Below are 22,530 nucleotides of genomic sequence, written 5' to 3' on the forward strand. Positions count from 1 at the left end.
TTACTCGAAGACCAAAAGATGCATCCTGCAGTTAACTGTGGATCCCACACTCAGAACTGTGTGAGCCAGAGTTGGTGCCGTGATATCCAGCCTATAGAACCTAGTGAAGGTGTGAGGAGTTGCCCAGCTGGCAGCATCACATACGTCCTCCAAAGGTATACCCTGAAACGGTGCCCAGGATGAGGCCATGCTACGAGTGAACTTGTAGACCTGTCGGGGGTGCCAGGCCTTTACTCTGATGGGCCATAGCAATAGCTCTGACTATCCAATGGGAAAGGCATTGCTTTCTTAGGGGCTTCCCTCTAAGTGGTAAAGCCCATGACACAAACAGTTGCTCAGATTTGCGAAAACCAGCTGTTTTCTCCACATAGATCTGAAGAGCTCGCACAGGGCAGAGCGTATGCAGTCGTTCATGTTCCTGAGAGGAGAATCGTGGAGGGCAGAAAGCCATCAATTCCAAAGGGCGGCATGGCAAGGCCGGGTTAAAAACCTGGAAAATCTCGGCCAACCAGTGTTTCCCCGGGCCAGCGGGGAGCTACCAGGATGAGTGAATGTTTCCTCTCTCGCACCCTGGCGAGGGTAGGAATAATCAGTTCCAGCGGTGGAAAAGCGTACAGGAGAACCGGAGGCCACTCGTGTGCTAGAGCATCCAGCATCAGTGCAGCGTCCTCCTTGGTCAGGGGGAAAAACATCGGACATTGAGTGTATTACCGCCGCCTGACCGTACCGCTGTCATATTTGGCTTACAACCTCGCTGTGGAGTCTCCACTCCTTGAAGCGGGGATTGCCTCTCTACAGCAGGTTTGCGCCCATGTTCATCACCCCTGGCACATGAATGGCTCTCAGTGACAGAAGGCGTGTGCTGGTCCAGACTATCAGTCTGTGTGCCAGCATGTGTAAATGATGTGAGCGCAGGCCTCCCTGCCTGTTGATGTATGCAACCACCGTTGTATTGTCTGTTCTGACCAAAACATGGTGCCCTCTGATAAAGGGCAGAAAATGTCTGAGCAAGTGTGATGGCTAGGAACTCCGGACAGCTTATGTGAGCTTTCCATGTTTGTGAGCTCCAGACACCGTTTACCATCATGCCCTTGTGTGTGGCTCCCAAGCCAGTTAACGAAGCATCCGTGGTAACCACCTTCTGTGATAGAATGGTTCCCATGGCAACGCTGGTGTACAGGAATGCGGTGCATTTCCACCGACTCAAAGCCTGTGCGTATGTCCCAGAAATGATCACCTTGTGGTGGTCATGGGGTGTTTGGCTCAAATTGAGCAATGCTACCCACCGTTGAAACGGTCGCATGTACAAACGGCTTAGCGTATTGACCGATAGTGCTGACGCCATCAGACCAAGCAGCCTGTGGCACAGTCTGAAGTTCACGAGCGCGCCTCTGCGAAACACCACCAGACAAGTCTGGACGGCTTTCAGTCGCTTTGCTGAGAGGCGTGCTCTGAACTCTGAATTCAGGGTTATCCCGATGAAGGTTATTGTTTGTACTAGGGTTAGGATACTCTTCTCCTAGTTTATTGTGAAAACCCAGGGCCACCAAATGTGATATCAGCATCTCGGCGTGCACCATAAGTTCCCCCAGAGACTATCGGCCCCAGTCCCCCACCTTTTTTCAGTATGAGAAAATATCTGGAGTAAAAGCCGTCTCTGCTTTGCTCCTGCGGAACCAGCTGAATTGCATTTTTGTTCTGTAGGGATATTATTTCCCCCTGCAAAATGCGTGCGTGTTCTCCCCGGGCATATGGCTGTATTATGCCTTTGAAATGGGGAGGAGCTGTTCCAAACTGGAGCCTGTATCCTCTGGATACGGTCTTTAGCACCCAATCTGATGCCCTGCATGCTCGTCACAGCTGGATTTTTCTCGCTAGAGGGCTGGGAAGTGCTTCGGTGAGAGCATTGTTCCGTGCAGGCTGAGTAAGCTGCTGTCAGTCCGCTTTCTCTTTCACAGAGAGAGCTGCCAAGTATGCAAAAGGTGGGGCAAGAGCTCCCCCTGTTGGCCTCATCTGCAGCTGCACAGCCACATTCTGTCCTAATGTCATTTTTGACATCTTTATTATATTTTTTTTTGTTTTGGCTGCGCCCTCAGTTCGTGACCTGGTTGCGTGCCGGGGAACAATTTTATTGAGTTTGTTGTTAAGGGAGGTTTGTGTTTTCAAACACTGGGGTGTGTTTGTGCACTGGTGTGTGCTTTCTGGCCACCGCTCTGGCGCCACTGAGCTCTGGCTGTGTGTATGTTTTCTCCTCAATAGGCCCGTTTACACTACACTTTTTTAACCGAGCCGAGACCAGTCCGAGCTCGGTAACCGAGATAACTCTTGTGTGTAAATGGTCAGCAGACTGAACTGGACCGCGCTAAACCTAACCGGACTGCGCTAACTGCAGACCAGTTCCTGAGTAGGTCTCGGCCTGTTTTTTTTTTTTCTGGCCCGGTTATCTGTTAAAGAGCGCATGAGCAGGCCGCGTCATCCCCTTACAGTCAGCTGACTGCCCGCGTTTTTTCCGCCGTGTCTGGCTGCACGTCCCGATTCACACTCCATTCAGACAAATTTCAGACATTCACAATAATACTAGCTTCCTTACCGTGCCACACGATTTCCAGAGATGATTCTGCTTAGCAGTGTGATGAACCTCAGTGTCTGTTGTTGTTTCCTGCGTCTGTAAATCCTTATTAGATGTTTGTTTGTCTTATCTACGTCGCAAAAGCCGACTCTGTCTAACCATAACATCCTGAATGTTACGGGCGCCGCCGTTTTGTTTTGCTGCTTCCGCCTTCAATCCCAGAGAGTGGTAGTACCGCAGATCGTCACTAGGAAGTGAGGAGCAACCAACACTGACTCTGCAGGCCGTTTGAATTGACCTGGACGTGGCTTCCCAAACTCGAACTGGGACAGAATGTTTCCCGGTGGGAGGGGAGCAGGTGTCTGGCAGTGCCCGCTTTCCCACCCCGATGCAAGTTCCTTAGGTAGCCCGTCTCTTTTTACTTGAAAAAAGGGCTTTTGTCCCCATGCACCCTTGAGCTCGATCTGCTTTCCCTAGCCATGGTCCGCCGGCTGCGGCTGAGGTTGGCGTTTAGGGATGCGGTAGACCGGTCGAGTCATCGTCTGAGCGAACATCTGACGAGGTGCTGCGGAGGGAGGAGGCTGCGCTCTTCTGGGCAGACAGAGTTACAGCGCTTCACCTTATCTCTTTTTCTCCTCGCAGTGTTTTTACATTGCTGCAACGGCGGGGCCGAATAAGCCCTTCAGGTCCACTGGAGTGTCGAGGAGTTGTTTTTTCTGTCTTTGAGACAGACTGGACAGATTCAACCATCTGGCACTCTCCTGATTGACCATCAGAGCCATTGCTCTCCCTAAGGCCTGGACAGCATTTCTGGAGACGCAGGCCGAGGTCTGTCACCACGCACAGCTTGTCCCACAGATCTGCGGTCGGTGCACCCGTCATCTGCTCCTGCAGTTCTGCTTGATAAGCGAGGAGAAGAGATGAGCCGTTCAGGGCTTTAACCGATGCTGCCACTGCTTTGTAGCTTTTTCGTTTAAAGCTGACTGAAATTAATCGTCCTTGGACGGGAAGGTTGGTCCTGCCGCTGTCGTGTTCGATTTCTGTGAGGGGTGCAGGTGGAATGCCAGCTGAGGCTCAACAGGAGGCATGCGGAAAAAAACACTGTCCTCCATACTGCTCCAGTCCAGCGCCAACCTTCCCAGAACGGGGTTCTTGGCGGTGAGTGGATTACACCAGGACTGGCTTGCTTCCTCAAGACACTCTGCTGTCTGGTGGAAGATTTGGCTTTTGGAAGCCAAGACTAACGGATTCCACCTTGGAGTAAGATTCTGCACCAGCAAAATTACTGAACGCCGTGAGGTCGGCTTCGTCATCCTCCATGTCAAGAAGTGGTGCGACAGCATCAAGCTGGTCACCCAAACTAGCTTGAGCTACAGGGAGCTCTCGCTCATCGGTCGCAGAAGGAACCGGTGGAGGAGGATTGGATACCCCCAGCACAGGTTCCGCCTCTGACAAGCTAGCTTGGCGTGCTAGCCTGCGTCGACAAGTTTTAACAGAGAGCTGTGCACAATGTTCGCAGCTCGCTGGCAACGCTAACCCATCCTGGGCATGTTGCGGCCACAGACACGAAGCGCAGACAGAATGGGTATCTGCCCCAGCAATGAGGTTGCCACAAGTGCATGTTCTAGCCGGTAGTTTGGTCCTGTACATGGTGAGTACAGGTCCAAGCTTTGTGACTATTAGCTTCGTTTAAAATCAAAGCAAAGAGGCGCAACTAGTTTGGAGACTAGCTGCAGCTGTTTGGTGACAGACCAGCAGTAAAAGAACTCAGAAAAACCAAGACCAGCTATTGAGAAGCGTTCAGCGACCGAGTTGTTAGCTCACTCAGTGAACAATTAAGCTAGCTCAGTTGTACCGTACTAGCCGTCTGAGAGTTGCTTCTGGGAGCGAGAAGAGGTGTTAGACTGAAGACCGCTTGCGTGACGTCAGGCATTTATACTGGGAGGAAGCAATTCAATTCAATTCAATTTTATTTATATAGCGCCAATTCATGAAACATGTCATCTCAAGGCACTTTACAAAATCAAGTTCAATCATATTATACAGATTGGGTCAGATTATACAGATTGGTCAAAAATGTCCTATATAAGGAAACCAGTTGATTGCATCAAAGTCCCGACAAGCAGCATTCACTCCTGGGGAACCATAGAGCCACAGGGAGAGTCGTCTGCATTGTACATGGCTTTGCTGCAATCCCTCATACTGAGCAAGCATGAAGCGACAGTGGGAAGAAAAACTCCCCTTTAACGGGAAGGAAAACCTCCGGCAGAACCGGGCTCAGTATGAACGGTCATCTGCCTCGACCGACTGGGGTTACAGAAGACAGAGCAGAGACACAACAAGAGAGACAAAAAAGCACAGAAGCACTCATTGATCTAGTAATCTGTTCTACATTAGATGGTAGTAGCGGGTGAGCCGTCTTCTCTGGATGATGTCACAGTTAACAGAACGCCAGACCAGGTGTACCTGCTATGAAGAAAGAGAGAGAGAGCAAAAAGTTAAAAGCTGAAATGACGACAGTCATTTCAATGTAATACAATGCAAAACTGGAAAACAGTAGACTGAAGAACAGTAGAAATCAGTAGAGTGAGAAAATTAGACCCTGATGTCCTCCAGTAGCCTATGCCTATCACAGCACAACTATAGAGATAGCTCAGGGTAACATGAGCCACTCTAACTATAAGCTTTGTCAAAAAGGAAAGTTTTAAGATTAGTCTTAAAAATAGATAGGGTGTCTGCCTCACGGACCAAAACTGGGAGTTGGTTCCACAGGAGAGGAGCCTGATAGCTAAAGGATCTGCCTCCCATTCTACTTTTAGAGACTCTAGGAACCACCAGCAGACCTGCAGTCTGAGAGCGAAGTGCTCTGTTAGGAATATAAGGGGTAATCAGAGCTCTGATATATGATGGAGCTTGATTATTAAGGGGTTTATACGTTAGGAGAATTTTAAATTCTATTCTTGATTTAACAGGAAGCCAATGAAGGGAAGCTAAAATTGGAGAAATATGATCCCTTTTGTTGATTTTCATCAGAACTCTTGCCGCAGCATTTTGGATCAGCTGAAGACTTTGAACTGCATTTTGTGGACTTCCTGATAGTAAAGAATTACAATAGTCCAGCCTTGAAGTAACAAATGCATGGACTAGTTTTTCAGCATCACCCCTGGACAGAATATTTCTAATTTTGGCGATATTCCTGAGGTGAAAAAAGGAAACTCTGGAAACCTGTTTAATATGGGATTTAAATGACATGTCTTGGTCGAAAACAACACCAAGATTTTTAACTTTATTACCAGAGGCCAAGTTAATGCCATCCAGATAAAGTGATTGATTAAGAACTTTATTTTTTTTTTTGAACTTTATTTTTTGAAGACTCTGGTCCAAAGATTACAACTTCTGTCTTGTCAGAATTTAAATGAAGGAAATTTAAAGTCATCTAGCTTTTGATGTCATCAGGACATGACTGCAGTCGAAGTAACTGATTGGATTCATCAGGATTTATGGATAAATATAGCTGAGTGTCATCAGCATAACAGTGGAAATTAATCCCACGCTGTCTGATTATTTTGCCAATCGGAAGCATATATATATAGTAAATAGAATTGGTCCAAGGACTGAACCCTGTGGTACTCCACAAGTGACCCTAGAGTTTGAGGAAGATTTATTATTAACATGAACAAACTGGAATCTGTCCGACAGATAAGATTTAAACCAGCCTAATGCTTTTCCCTTAATCCCTACAGTATACTCAAGTCTTTGTAGGAGAATATTGTGATTAACTGTATCAAATGCAGCACTGAGATCTATCAGGACAAGTACAGACACAAGTCCATTATCTGAGGCCATGAGAATATCATTGGTGACCTTCACCAGAGCTGTTTCAGTGCTATGATGAGCTCTAAAGCCTGACTGAAACTCCTCAAGTAGGTCATTACTTTGTAAATGTTCACATAGTTGATTAGCAACTACTTTCTCAAGAATTTTAGATAAGAAAAGAAGATTAGATATAGGTCTGTAATTTACTAACTCATCTTGATCAAGAAATGTTTCTTAATTAAAGGTTTAATTACAGCTACTTTAAAAGCCTGTGGTACATATCCATTTACCAAGGATAGATTAATCATGTCTAAAATAGGACCACTGATCAGAGGGGATACCTCCTTAAACAACTTGGTTGGGATTGGGTCTAACATACAGGTAGAAGGTTTAGATGAAGCTAAAATTTTAGATAGCTCAGAAAGCTCTACTGCTTTTAAACAGTTCAGACACTGCGCAGGTTCTAAAGATTCCTCCAATGCTGCCTCACTTACTGAGGACGAGGTAATCATGTTTGGGAGGATGCCAATTATTTTATTTTTAATGGAATCAATTTTATTTATGAAGAATCCCATCAAATCATTACTGCTAAGAGCTAAGGGAATGGATGGGTCAACAGAGCTGCGGCTCTGGGTAAGTTTGGCAACTGTACTGAAGAGAAATCTAGGATTATTCTTATTCTCCTCAATTAATGATGAAAAATATGCTGCTCTAACTCTGTGAAGGGTCTTGTTATACAACAATAGACTGTCCCTCCAGATTAGGTAGGATTCCTCTTGGTGTGTAGAGCGCCATTTTCTCTCCAATTTCCTAACATTGTGCTTCAAGGAACGCAGCTCTGAATTAAACCAAGGAGCCAGCTTCCTGTGAATAATCACCTTCTTTTTCAAGGGAGCTACATTGTCTAATGCAGAACGCAATGACGAAGTCATACCGTTTACAAAGACATCTATTTGTGAATTGGAAGAAACAACATTGCTGCCATCTACAGGGCATTTCTGCAATACGGAGGATATTAAAAAGGGGACAGACTCTTTAAGATCTACTATAATGGAACCCTCTTTTGGGGGTGGATAACTCAGTTAGATTAAACTCAAAAGTTATTAAAAAATGATCAGATAGGACAGGGATGTGAGGAAATACTGTTAATTCTTCACAATCAATGCCATATGTCAGCACAAGGTCTAAAGTATGGAGCCAAGAGTGCGTCGGTTTATGCACATTTTGTGCAAAACCAATTGAATCTAGGATAGTTTTAAAGGCTACACTAAGGTTATCACATTCTGTGTCAACATGGATGTTAAAATCACCCACTATAATAACCTTATCAGTATTTAACACCAAATCAGATAAGAAATGTGCCAACTCATCCAAAAACTGAGTGTAAGGGCCTGGTGGACGATACAAAACAACAAACAGAAGAGGTTTTATTGCTTTGCAGTTTGGATGAGGGAAACTGAGGGTTAAATGTTCAAAAGAACTGTACTTATTAATTGGCCTGGGACTAATTAATAAATCAGACTGAAAGCTGGTTGCCACTCCTCCTCCTCTTCCCACAGATCTGGGAATGTGGAAATTTGAATAATTGGAGGGAGTTGACTCATTTATACTAACGTAGTCCTCTTGTAGCCAGGTTTCTGTGAGACAAAATAAATCAATCTGTTTATCAGAAATCAATTCGTTAACTAACAAAGTCTTTGGAGGGAGAGACCTTATATTTAATAGACCACATTTAATTGTTTTATTTTTAGGTTCAAGGTGAACCGTATTGATTTTTTATTAGGTTTTTATGATTTGTTCCTTTTAGATAAGTTTTTGATCTGTTAAGTTTTGGCCGTGGGAAAGACACCGTCTCAATAGGATAATGGACGGGTAACAGTACAGAAGCTGCAGAGAGGTGTGTTAAACTACGGCTCTGCTTCCTGGTCTGGACCCTGGGTTGTCAGCATTTAGGAGAACTAATAAATCCGGCCAGATTTCTAGAAAGAAGAGCAGCACCATCCAAAGTAGGATGGTTGCCGTCTCTCCGGATCAGACCAGGTTTTCCCCAGAAAGTTCTCCAGTTATCAATGTAGCCCACGTCGTTTTCAGGACACCACCTAGACAACCAGCGGTTGAATGATGACATGCGGCTAAACATGTCATCACTGGTCAGATCAGGCAGGGGACCAGAGAAAATTACGGAGTCCGACATTGCTTTAGCAAACTCACACACCGAAGCAACACCAACTTTAGTGACCTCCGATCGGCGTGACCGGGTGTCATTACCGCCAGCGTGAATAACAATCTTACTGTATTTACGCTTATCCTTAGCCAGCAGTTTTAGGTAAGATTCTATGTCGCCCGTTCTGGCCCCTGGCAGGCATTTAACCATGGTCCCTGTTGTCTCTAGCGCCACGTTTCTGACTATTGAGCTCCCAATCACCAGGATCGGCTTCTCAGCGGGTGTGTCGCTGAGTGGGGAAAATTTGTTAGAAACGCAGACGGGTTGGTGGTGAACTGTGGGCTGAAATCTAGAGCTATGCTTCCTACGAACTGTCACCCAGCCGGCCTGCTTACCCGGCTGCTCGGGTGCTTCTGGAGGACCACTAAGTGAATTAACGCTAGGTCTATGTGGCTCCGCGCTAGCAGAGGGGCGGCTATCAGCTGGTTTTTCCATAGCACGGAGCCGGGTCTCTAATTCTGACACCCTCGCCTCCAAAGCTACAAAAACACTACATTTATTACAAGTACTATTATCACTAAAGGAGGCAGAGGAATAGCTAAACATCTGACACAGAGAGCAGGAGATAAGGGGAGACTTAGTCAGAGACGGAGAAGCTGAAGTAATAGTAGGAGAGGAAGCCATTGTGGAGCTAAAGCTAGGCTAGGCTAAAGCTAGGCTACCGCCCTTCTACCACACCAAGAGAGCAAACCGTGAAACACGAGGAGTTCCCAAGCGTGATGTGCAGCAACAGAAAATGTTTTAAAAGTGCTTATGTTCTAGAAACAGATGTTACAGCAAAGAGATTAAAGATAAAAGCGAGAGAATCTGGAGCAACAAACCGTTGCTCACGCAGTGAAAACAGGTTAACCAGAGGGGCAGTGAGGGAAGACTGCATCATCCCCCGGAGAAAAACAGCTTTTGGTCAGGCTGTCTTCTCCGTAAGAGCATCTCAGCAATGGAACACAGTGCCAGAAACCATCAGAGAGTCCTTGTCATTCTTTTCATTCAAAAAGAATGCAAAAAAATGGCTTGTAGAGAGCCAAACTTGTGGACACTTAAGGTTTTCTGTGTGTATTGAAATAATTTATAATTATTTTACATGAATTGTATTTCTTAACCATAATGTTTTTTTTTATGTAATTGGCATTGTAATTTTATCTTGTGATTTTATACTTGTGATTACTTTTAAGGTTGCCTTTTTTACACCTGGCTGGGGGACTACCGATGAAAATTAGCACTTTTTAGCTAACTCGGGTACATTTACATTGTTTTAATGTTGATTAATGTACACTGTCCCCTTTTAAATAAAAATAAATAATAATAATAAACAAGAAGTGACACAATACGCCTTACCGCAAACAGGAAGTGACGTCAGCCAATTGTCTGTCTCACTCAATTAGATCATGATTTCTGTCATGATTTCTCCCGGAGCCGACGTCACTTCTGCTGGCCAGTCAGGACTGGCGTAATGTGATAGAGCTTCTAGGGGACAGGCGCTGGTGTCGTGTCCCATAGTGAGATGGGACCGAAATGAATGTTGATAGAGAACTAGGGTTTCAATGTTTGTGTATTAAACATAGGGAGGTGACTGAATGGCCATTTTTCTGTTGTCTTTTAGACCATATCTCCAGATGACCAATACATCATTACAGCTGACCGTGATGAGAAGATTAGAGTGAGCCGTCACAAGTCACCTTATGATATCCAGTCTTATTGCTTAGGACATCACCAGTGAGTATTGAGACCTAAATAAAAGACAAAGTGTTACCAGTTGTATTTGCACTGTGACAGTTAATGAATATATTGGGCTGTGTTTTTTATGGAGGTTTTCCAGTTTCATAGGTGGATTTTACACTAATGAATCACTGCCTTGAATTTATTTCTTTAAGATTAATTCAAATCTCCGTTTTATATTTGATTAATTTCCTAAAATTTCTAATGATTAACAAAGGTCAGTACCACTGTGCTGTGACAATTAGGAGGTTGTCCACAGAACAGCAGGCTAACATCTGATTGCTATAGAGACACTTTACAATTTGCTGGTTGGGCTGGATGATATTGAGAAAATGTGTATTGATAAAATAGAAATTATATTGATCGATATTGATAATTATAGAAAAAAATTAATCAGATATTTTAAGCGCAGCCCTGGCCATTTTATGCTGTTGCTTAATTGCCTATTTTTAGACAAAGAACACTGAATTCAAACACAACCCTTTTATTCAAACAACATTTTTATCAAAACTGTAAGTTTAAAAAAAAAAAGAACACGTGCTCTATGAGCTCTTTGAAGTTTGGTGACAGAGTATTCCTGAGTCTGCATTTGTGATTGGTTGGAGGATGTAATAACTGTAGTATTAACCTACATGATAAGGAAAGAAAAACTGTTCTTTTGAACTTTTTATTGACCCCTTTTTTTCTATTCAATTTAATAAAATGTTATTTATATAGCGCCATTCTATGAAACATGTCATCTCAAGACACTTTACAAAGTCAAAATCAATCAGATTATACTGATTGGGTCAAATTATAGATTGGTAAAAAAAAATTCTTATATAAGGGAACCAGTTGATTGCATCAAAGTCTTGACAAGCAGCATTCACTCCTAAAGAAGCGTAGAGCCACAGGGAGAGTCGTCTACATTGTCCATGGCTTTGCAGCAATCCCTCATACTGAGCAAGCATGAAGCGGCAGAGGAAAGAAAAACTCCCCATTAACGGGAAGGAAAAACCTCCAGCAGGCCCAGGCTCAGTATGAACGGTAATCTGCCTCGACCGACTGGGGGTTACAGAAGACAGCGCAGAGACACAACAAGAGAGACAACAAAGCACAGAAGCACACATTGATCCAGTAATCTGTTCTACATTAGATGGTTGTAGCAGGTGATCTGTCTTCCCTGGATGATTCCACAGCTAATAGAACGCCAGACCAGGTGCACCTACTATGAAGAAAAAAGAGAGTGAACAAAAAGTTAAAAGCTGAAATGACAACAGTCATGCAAAACTGGAGAACAGTAGACTGGAGAACAGTAGAACTCAGCAGAGTGAGAGATATAAGCCCTGATGTCCTCCAGTAGCCTAAGCCTATAGCAGCATAACTATAGAGGTAGCTCAGGGTAACATGAGCCATTCTAACTATAAGCTTCGTCAAAAAGGAAAGTTTTAAGGTTAGTCTTAAAAGTAGACAGGGTGTCTGCCTCACGGACCAAAACTGGGAGTTGGTTCCACAGGAGAGGAGCCTGATAACTAAAAGATCTGCCTCCCATTCTACTTTTAGAGACTCTAGGAACCACCAATGCTTTTGTGTTAAATCTTGATGGCTGAAGAGGGTTGCATGTGTTTTCTTCTGGCCCTACTTCACATGTAAGAAGACTTTTAAACCTTCAGTTGCAGATCATTGGTTTGGAAATTTGTGCAGATGCAGTTCTGAAGCCTTTTATCTGTTCTCTGATAATGGATTACACATTTTGTTTGAGAAATTTAATCTGTGGAGCTAGTTATTTTTTAAACAACTGGAAGTTTAAAGCTATTGGCGCTTCTGTGTAGAAGCATCCTTTTCTACAATGTTAAGGATTACTATGCAACAGATTTACAGTAACTTTTCCAGTTTAAATGTATTCAATAAATGTCACCGTATTTGTATTTGCTTAGACAAGAATGGAAGTAAAGCAAAACCGATAAATTTCATGCATGAATGCGATTGAATTTAACATCTTTGCTCTTTGGTTATGTGTGTGAAGGTCCTATGTCAATGAAATCCACTGATTGTTAATTCAACTTATACCTTTCTTTCTGTCAGGTTTGTCAGCACACTGCAGATCCCTTCAGGGCATCCACACTGGCTGCTCTCTGGATCAGGGGTATGTGTGTGTGTGTGTGTGTGTGTGTGTGTGTGTGTGTGTGTGTGTGTGTGTGTGTGTGTGTGTGTGTGTGTGTGTGTGTGTGTGTGTGTGTGTGTGTGTGTGTGTGTGTGTGTGTGTGTGTGTGTGTGTGTGTGTGCATGTTTCCTTAAAGGAGCCATGACAACAAAACCAAGCTAACTAAAGTCTGACAAAAACAGTCAGATCAGAAAAAAGTTTCTTTCTACGTAGGTTTTCTTTCTACCTAATTCATATTCTCCAATCAGAGCACACCATCAAGCAAACAGCTTTCCCGCTCCCTTCTCACCTATTCTCCCTCGCTGATTTACTGGGCTGCTCAAAAATGGATGGAAGTGTTGACTTGCTCCCAAAGGATGAAAGAATCAGAGTGGCTGAAGTTGAGGAGGATTATTATTTATTTTCTTTAATTATTTTCTATTAAATTCTTTGGATAATATATAGCAATATCAACAAATAGTTGATACAGTGATGCAATGGCACCTGTAAGTTAATTAATGCCCTTAATCACTTTTTTGCAACTTTTTTGTTAAATTTGCATTCAAATCCCGCTTTTCCGTTGACATTGTCTCCCCCACACGGCGCTAATGGCCCCTCTACTCCACTGTATGCCCCTTGGTCTCCAACAGACCCAGTAAGGCCCGAGGGGTGGTTTTAGCCCCACCTCTAGCCGCCATTGTTTTGTACCATGCCACTGTTAAGCGTTAGTTTGACATTAACACTTTAACGGTCATCTGCCTCGACCGACTAGGGGTTAGAGCAGAGACACAACAAGACAGACAAACAAGCACAGAAGCACACATTGATCCAGTAATCTGTTCTACATTAGATGTCTTCCCTGGATGATGCCACAGCTAACAGAAAGCCAGACCAGGTGTACCTACTATGAATAAAAAAAAGAGAGAGAACAAAAAGTTGAAAGCTGAAATGACAACAGTCATTTCAATACAATACAAAACTGGAGAGCAGTAGAACTCAGAGTGAGAAATGTAGGCCCTGATGTCTTCCAGTAGCCTAAGCCTATAGCAGCATAACTATAAAGGTAGCTCAGGGTAACATGAGCCACTCTAACTATAAGTTTTGTCAAAAAGAAAAGTTTTAAGATTAGTCCTAAAAGTAGACAGGGTGTCTGCCTCACGGACCAAAACTGGGAGTTGTTTCCACAGGAGAGGAGCCTGATGGCTAAAGGATCTGCCTCCCATTCTGGTTTTAGAGACTTTAGGAAACCACCAGCAGACCTGCAGTCTGAGAGCGAAGTGCTCTGTTAGGAACATACAGGGTAATCAGAGCACTGATATATGATGGAGCTTGATTATTAAGGGGTTTATACGTTAGAAGAAGACTTTTAAATTCTATTCTTGATTTAACAGGAAGCCAATGAAGGGAAGCTAAAATTGGAGAAATATGATCTCTCTTGTTGATTTTCATCAGAACTCTTGCTGCAGCTGAAGACTTTGAACTGCATTTTGTGGACTTCCTGATAGTAAAGAATTACAATAGTCCAGCCTTGAAGTAACAAATGCATGGACTAGTTTTTCAGCATCATCCCTGGACAGAATATTTCTAATTTTGGCAATAGTCTGGAGGTGAAAAAAATGAAACTCTGGAAACCTGTTTAATATGGGATTTAAACAACATGTCTTGGTCAAAAATAACACCAAGATCTTTTACTTTATTACCAGAGGCCAAGTTAATGCCATCCAGATTAAGTGATTGATTAAGAAGTTTTTTTTTTTGAGTACTCTGGTCCAAAGATTACAACTTCTGTCTTGTCAGAATTTAAATGCAGGAAATTTAAAGTCATCCACCTTTTGATGTCAAGACATGCAGTTGAAGTAATTGAATGGATTCATCAGGATTTATGGATAAATATAGCTCAGTGTCATCAGCATAACAGTGGAATTGAATCCCATGTTGTCTGATGATTTTGCCAATCGGAAGCATATATGTAGTAAAGAGAATTGGTCCAAGGACAGAACCCTGTGGTACTCCACAAGTGACCCTAGAGTTTGAAGGAGATTTATTACAAAGCCATGGACAATGCAGACGACTCCCCCTGTAGCTTCTCCAGGAGTGAATGCTGCTTGTCGGGACTTTGAAGCAATCAACTGGTTCCCTTATACAGGAAATTTTGACCAATCTGTATAATGATTGAATTTGACTTTGTAAAGTGCCTCGAGATGACATGTTTCATGAATTGGCGCTATATAAATAAAATTTAATTGAATTAAATTATTATTAACATGAACAAACTGGAATCTGTCTGACAGATAAGATTTAGACCAGCCTAATTCTTTCCCCTTAATCCCTACAGTATGCTCAATTCTTTGTAGGAGAATATTGTGATCAACTGTATCAAATGCAGCACTGAGATCTAATAGGACAAGTACAGACACAAGTCCATTATCTGAGGCCATGAAAATATCATTGGTGACCTTCACCAGAGCTGTTTCAGTGGTATGATTAGCTCTGAAGCCTGACTGAAACTCTGCAAGTAGGTCATTACTTAGTAAATGTTCACAACGTTGATTGGCAACTACTTTCTCAAGAATTTTAGATAGGAAAAGAAGATTAGATATAGGTCTGTAATTTACTAACTCATCTTGATCAAGAGATGGTTTCTTAAGTAAAGGTTTAATAACAGCTACTTTAAAAGCTTGTGGTACATATCCATTTACTAAGGATAGATTAATCATGTCTAAAATAGCGCCACTGATCAAAGGGAATACCTCCTTAAACAACTTGGTTGGAATTGGGTCTAACATACAGGTAGAAGGTTTAGATGAAGCTAAAATTTTAGATGGCTGAGAAAGCTCTACTGCTTTTAAACAGTTCAAACACTACGCAGTTTCTAAAGATTCCTCCAACACTGCCTCACTTACTGAGGACGAGGTAATCATGTTTGGGAGATGCCAATTATTTTATTTTTAATGGAATCAATTTTATTTATGAAGAATCCCATCAAATCATTACTGCTAAGAGCTAAGGGAATAGATGGATCAACGTGGCCGTGACTCTGAGTAAGTTTGGCAACTGTACTGAAGAGAAATCTAGGATTATTCTTATTCTCCTCAATTAATGATGAAAAATATGCTGCTCTAACTCTGCGAAGGGTCTTTTTATACAACAATAGACTGTCTTTCCTGATTAGGTAGGATTCCTCTCGGTGTGTAGAGCGCCATTTTCTCTCCAATTTCCTAACATTGTGCATCAAGGAACACAGCTCTGAATTAAACCAGGGAGCCAGCTTCCTGTGAATAATCACCTTCTTTTTCAAGGGAGCTACATTGTCTAATGCAGAACGCTATGAGGAAGTCACACCATTAACAAAGGTGTCTATTTGTGAATGGGAAGAAACAATATTGCTGCCATCTGCAGGGCATTTCTGCAACACTGAAGATATTAAAAGGGGGACAGACTCTTTAAAGTTTGATATAGCATTATCTGATAAACATCTACTATAATGGAACCCTCTTTTGGGGGTGGAGAACTCGGTTAGATTAAACTCAAAAGTTATTAAAAATGGTCAGATAGGACAGGGTTGTGAGGAAATACTGTTAATTCTTCACAATCAATGCCATATGTCAGCACAAGGTCTAAAGTATGGAGCCAAGAGTGCGTCGGTTTATGCACATTTTGAGCAAAACCAACTGAATCTAGGATAGTTTTAAAGGCTACACTAAGGTTATCACATTCAGTGTCAACATTAATGTTAAAATCACCCACTATAATAACCTTGTCAGTATTTAACACCAAATCAGATAAGAAGTCTGACAACTGGTCCTCTAGAGACGAAACATAATAGCTTTCAGTGTATGTAAAATGAGAGAAAACCATAGACATAATATAAGAGTAGACGCGTCATTGGGCGGGATCTGCCTATGCTGCGATGCGTCAGAGCGTCCGCCATCTTAAATGTGGCAAATCTGCAGTTACTCAGTCACTTAAACAGTATCAGAGGGACTTTAATCTCTGAATATACTTTGTATTCGTAGTATTTTTTTTGTAATATTACAAGTTTATTTTCGTATCCCTTTAGCTTAATTCTCCTGAATTTATTCTTGTAAAGAATAAAAATATTTAAAATAATCTAACCTGGCCCTATTACTCCAGGAGTGAAATAATTCTGCAAACTGTGACTATTCTGGAAATGTTCCCCCTTAATTCTCATAATATGATGTTTTTATCATAACATTATCACTTTTGTGTTTGTTTGTTTATTTTTACTTTATTCACCTAGGACTTTTTTTCCTCATGTTATTAATTTTACCTCTTTAATACTCACCCAAAAAGTCTGTTCCTAAAGGTTCACATGTGACATGGTTTTATGAAATAATGAAGACCACAATTTTATATTTAACAAATTGATCCTTATATTGATAACACATACACACAAATATATATATATATATATATATATATATATATATATATATATATATGTGTGTGTGTGTGTATTTATTGCAGCACAGGAATGAGGCATCTTCTCTGATCCACGTTCACAATAACAGAACTCAACTTTTTTCTGCCACATACAAAATGGCGGTGACGTTGACGTGCGAACCTGCGCCCTATGACGCGTCTACGTATATATGTCTGTGGAGAAAACCTTGCTGAACTGGATTTGATTTTGGTTTATTACATACTGTGTGTGGGTGTGGGTTTGTCTGTCTGTATATAGAAAGCTGAAATGTGATACTATTACACACTGTTTGAAGTTATTCAGTGTCTAATAAATAATTCTCAGTCTGTTGGGTATTGTCCAGTGAATATCAGCCCAAACAGCTGATATCAGGACAATAGTTGAAAGGAATGATTCACGCACTGGCATTCTTTTAACAGCAAACTCTGCACACATATAGAATAAAGGAGTATTAATTTTAAAGTACTGGCCTAATCCTGATGGCGTTGCGCTCGGCTTGTGAAGGGGGTCGCAGCGTGGGGTCTCTGCACTCCTGCAGGATATTGGCTTGGCTCCCTGGTCAGATTTCTCCTGGACAGCTTAGACAGACCACCACTGCTTTGAATATGATGTTAGTTTCACAGAAAGCAGATTTTAGTCAGCTTGGTCAACCCTGCAGATGCTTGTGAGTCTCTGAGCCCCATGCGGCCCGCATCAATGGCTTATCTCCCCAGTGTGGACTCCTCTCGCCTAGAGGGTGCACAAGCAAATAGAGTAATAAACCTGGGCAGCTAGCCTTCATACTTTGACCCCCCCTGTTGTAAGAGCCAGTCTTCTGAGGCCCTGTAAAAGTCTCATTGTTCATGTTGTTTCCAACTCTGTCTGATTTGTATTTTATTTAATTATTTTCCCCCTCATGGCTTGCTTGCACAAGTGTCCTTTTGTTTCTGTCAAGTGTGGTTTATGGTTTGCAAATAGTAAAATTAGATTTTGGTTTGACCCACTCCATTCATCGTGGTCCTTAATATTAATATCATCGCTCTTCCATTTAACCTTTCCTTGCACTTTCTCTACGAAGTCATTCTTGCTTCTGCTTCTTCCTCACCTTTTGTCAATCAGTGATCAGCGGTCTGTTCACATCATATTCCAGCCCTATTTTGCTCTATCTGTACTACTTCTTGAGGAGGGGCAAAAAACACCAGCCTGGTAAGAAATGACTGTAATTAAAATACTTGCAAAGCAGGTTTATTAAGAGCCCATCCAAGTGGAGCCAGTGGAAAAGTGAAAATTGATGTGCACTTTGAGAATACATTTTTAGAAGGGACTAAAACCTTTTTAAGATGCTATAAACATTTCTCTTTTTTGTGTAAATTTTTGTTTTCTATGTTTTTTTTATTTATTTATTTGTAGAAACCCGAGAACATAGAATCAATCATTTTTATCTGTTTGTCAGGATGGAACAGTAAAGCTTTGGGAGTTTGAGTCTGGCCGCAGGCTGCAGAGCTGGGACCTTGGACGACTTGAAGACACTCAGAGTTCTAATGCTGCCAAAGGAAAGGTAAGAACATAAGATACTTTAAAATCAGACACAAACATCTTAAACCTATTTTGTTGGACGGTTAGAAAATAAACAGTTTATCAGAAAACAAATACTTTTACCCTGCTAAAGAAATCTTGCCTTTTTTTTTTTTTTTTACATATCTGTATTTGGTCCTGCTGCACAATTTGCCAAGTCTTTAAATGGTCACATCTTTGGCTGTCACCGCTGCTGTGTAGTTGCGCTATAGATATTAGAATATGGACCGCGAAAGTGCAAAATGATTAACTGATATTTTGTCTGTATAGCTATAAACAGTTCCCATAAGTCATTGGTAGTCAGTATCAAATAATTGAAACAAAGGAAAATACCTTAAATTTTTTGTTAAATTGTTATAAATAAGCATCTGTCCTCTCTCCTTTCTCGCCTTTGAGCTGTACTCTGTCCTATATGTAGTGTTAGCGGGCAGAATGTATGTGGTTGTAAAAGCGTTCATATAACTGAATGCTTTGGAGTCTTCTTGTCAAGGATACTGTGTGATGTATCTGGCGTCCCGATATCTGCTCTGCTGGCCCCCTTACCAGCATGGTGTTGCTGGATAGCTTACGAGTTCTAGCAATAGGACTGGTTACTTTAGGGTTCGTTTTCCACTCTGGACACCACTTATGACAATAAATTTGTCTGCTGATAGTAGGGACGCATTGTGGTCTGAGAAAATCTGTATTCTCTACTAAAGTTTTTTTTAAATATTTGCTGAAATTGTCAGTAATAAGTTGTAGTGGTATACCCCATGGAAATTATAATTTGCTTTGCCTTGAAGCGAATGTAAGACATGCCATCTTTGTGTGGTGTGAGTAATCATCAACTACTATGAGGTAGCTTTTCCCAAGTTGAAAAAGATTGGCCTGTTCTTTCCTCTAAGGTCGTTCTGACATAGTTGTGGTAGTGAGGAGCTCTTGCCTCTGTGGATGTCTGTGTTTGAGGCAGAACTTACACTATGCCACAGTTTACTTTTATCATTAAATATTTTTAAATCTTTCCTTGGGCTTTTAACGGCACTAGTGACTAATTTGTTTTCTACAAAGTAGGTTGACAGAAAACAGGTTTTTCTGTCAACCTTATCTGGGTAAGTAAAAAAGTAAAAAACAAAACAACTGGACTTGTTTTCCAAAGTTTGAAGACGTTTCGCTTCCTATCCAGGGAGCTTTCTCAATTCAAAAAGTCTGGAGTAACGTGGAGCATCAAGCTTTATACTACTACCCAACAAAGGCCTTGTAATGGCTACGATAACATGCAAATTTAACAGAAACAGGTCCACCCCCTTAGTAATGGGAAGTTGTTAAAGTCATTAAGCCAGCAGATTGAACTGAAACTGGTCCACTCTTCTGTAACGGGGAGTCGTTAGGGTCGTTATTGGCCTGGCTTGCAGGAATGATGTTTTGATCACCCATATGAGGGTGAGAATTGAGGTGTTGATTGGCTGGAATTAATCCTATAGCTGTATTATAGGTTTTTCCAACGGTTTTCCTGTTGGAAATCCACTCAAACACGTGGCACGTGTTCGATTTCTCGCTGGACCGAGAACTTCCGAAGCAAACTGATCCATGCTTTTCCTATGCAGGAGGTCGACTATCTTTATCTATCCATCCATCCATCCATCCATACATACATACATACATACATACATACATACATACATACATACTCTTTGGTGGGACTAAAATTGTCTGTACGACCATTAACAGATGTTAAACGGTAGTTATTCATCCATCCATCCATACTGTAATATATTTGTTTCACCAGCAGGTGTCAGCCAACATCATTTACTGTAAATTCTGTTTTTGATATGTTGGTACCTAATGCGAAATAAATTCCTTAAAAAATCAACGGTTTGCTCTAAAATTCAGAAAATCATTGATCAAATGGTTTTAGAAAAAAAAATTGAACTTTATAGTCTTGTACATGTAAATTTAAATGTCTTGTAAACAGTTCAAAATCACCTGGATTTTTACCAAACTAAAATCCATGTTTAGACTCCATGTGATCAACAAATGTCCACATTTCCATTGGCCTAGAACAATATTTGTGGAAAATACATTGATTTCTCCATCTTACAAACTTTTAACAAAACAGAGTGTGCAACTTTCAAAAACTTCAATACATGCAGTGAGAGAATTGTTACACCTTATTCGAGGAATACATCCTGAAAATCTGAGATCGTTACACCACAAAATTGATCTTTGGTAATTTTTTTAAGTTTTCAAGGTTTTTTTCACACTTTTGGAAATAGGCCCTGCCCACTTGTTTAAATCATTACCATATGTAATACTTTAGTTAAGGGCTATGACTGGAAGGTGATAAAGAGGGTTTTGTAAAAATCCGATCAGCTATTCTTGCGTAGTAGATTTCTTGACATCACAGCGCCCCCTAGTGATGGACGATCTTATTTGCAAAATCTTATTTGTAGTTTGGGTTATAAAGGACATGTTAAAATCTGTTATGGTTTTAGAATAATTAGCAATTACATTTAGAGCTAGCTAGCTAAAAATCACTTATTGTAGCGTTACTTTTCGAAAAAGTCAAAATTAAAAAATCTAACGCGTTAACTTTTTTTATTTGTTCATGACACGCTTATATATAAAGTTTTGCGCGGATTGCACAAAAAATATAGGAGGAGTTTAACAAGAAAGGTTTAACCTTTGTAGCCATGTAGTGCGAAAAGTAGCTGGGAAACGAAAGGTGTGCCAATTCCCTTTTTGATGCAGAAACATCCAATAAACAAAGTGCTATCAAGTTTTTGAGTGTGGGACCAATAGTTTGTTGGTTACAGGCCGAAACGCATTGTCCTTTGTTATAGCGCCCCCTAGTTGTTGAGGGGTCTGAATTTCTGGGTTTGAGTAGAGACGCACATTCTGTACTTAGATACCTGATTCAATAGGTTCGTTCTAAATCCGCTTGGGCTGCACAACGCGTTTTAATTCCGTAATAATAATAATGATTAAATAATGGGAAAATACACGAAAAACAATAGGGTTCTCTGCTCACAGAGCAGACGAACGTGGAACCCTAATCATAATAATAATTTAAAAACACACGAAAAGGACTTCCGGCCGGAACATCGCCAAAATGGCAGCACGTTAGGAGCGCTCCCGTCAAAACCCCAGCGAATTCACCTAAAGCCCCATTTCAGAAGAAGTACTATTTCAAGATTGTTAATACAAAGGGGGCACAGCTCGCCCTAAGCAACTTATTTGGAGGTGGGAAGATAAATATACTGTTCAAGCTTGGTAGCCGAAGCTAAAGCTAACTAGCACCTCGTTAGCATCTTGCTCGCCGAGATTAAAGCCATGGCTGATCTAGATGTAATCCTCCAGGAACTCAGAGGATTTCGACAGGAAAACAACGAAAAGCTAGACGGCGTGTGCGAGGGTGCAGAAAAGGACTCAACAACTACGGCATCATTCGTAGAAAATCTACTACGTGAGGGTCTACAGTTATCCGAGGAGGAGGTGCCTCCACGCTCCATCATAGTGAAGTTCGTGAGTTTTAAGTCCAAAGACTCTGCTCCGCAAAGCTTGGCAGATAAAGGGGTTAAAATGGATGGACAAACACGTAAACCTGGACCACGACTACCCATTGCGCAATATTAATAAATGAAGAGAATATGCTGGGGTCCGCAAGGTCCGCAAGGTTTTGAAAGAGAATCAAGTTCCGTTCCAGACCCTATTTCCTGCCAGGCTGCGGGTAAAATACACAGAAGGGATCAAAGTGTATGACTCTGGGCGGATGACCTGAGGAGGAAAGGATACACTGTTAAAACTACGAAAGCACCGGAGTCTCTCATAGAGCCAAGTACATCCCGCTGCAGCCTGCGGGAAGGCGGGGCTTGATGTCAAGCCCCCACATCAAGGACAGCCATTTTGGATTCCGCCTTTTTTTTTTTTTTTAAGAAGCCAATCCAAATTGCTTCCATACTTACAGAGAGAACGAAAAAAATATAAATAAATAAATAATATTATAAAGGAGTTTTCCATTAGTTTCAAATTGTTTACCATATTATACAGTTCTACATCTGGGGCAAGAGAAGGACAGAGGGAGCAGAGAGAGGCACCCAACACAGTAA

The 22,530-nt window shown here is 41.6% G+C and overlaps 1 protein-coding gene across 1 annotated transcript in view; it reads left to right on the top strand.

Annotated features, from left to right (window-relative positions):
• The window catches only part of wdr4 (WD repeat domain 4), a gene marked incomplete in the record, with an annotated part of 104,418 nt that overhangs the window by 61,484 nt on the left and 20,404 nt on the right, over positions 1 to 22,530 (top strand). Inside the window, 3 exon segments of the mRNA XM_036138764.1 lie at positions 10,210 to 10,322; positions 12,390 to 12,450; positions 18,324 to 18,428. Of these exon segments, the coding sequence (XP_035994657.1) occupies positions 10,210 to 10,322; positions 12,390 to 12,450; positions 18,324 to 18,428 (279 nt within the window).

The sequence above is a fragment of the Fundulus heteroclitus genome, chromosome 7 (genome assembly GCF_011125445.2).
Source record: "Fundulus heteroclitus isolate FHET01 chromosome 7, MU-UCD_Fhet_4.1, whole genome shotgun sequence".
NCBI classification, from domain to species: Eukaryota; Metazoa; Chordata; class Actinopteri; order Cyprinodontiformes; family Fundulidae; genus Fundulus; species Fundulus heteroclitus.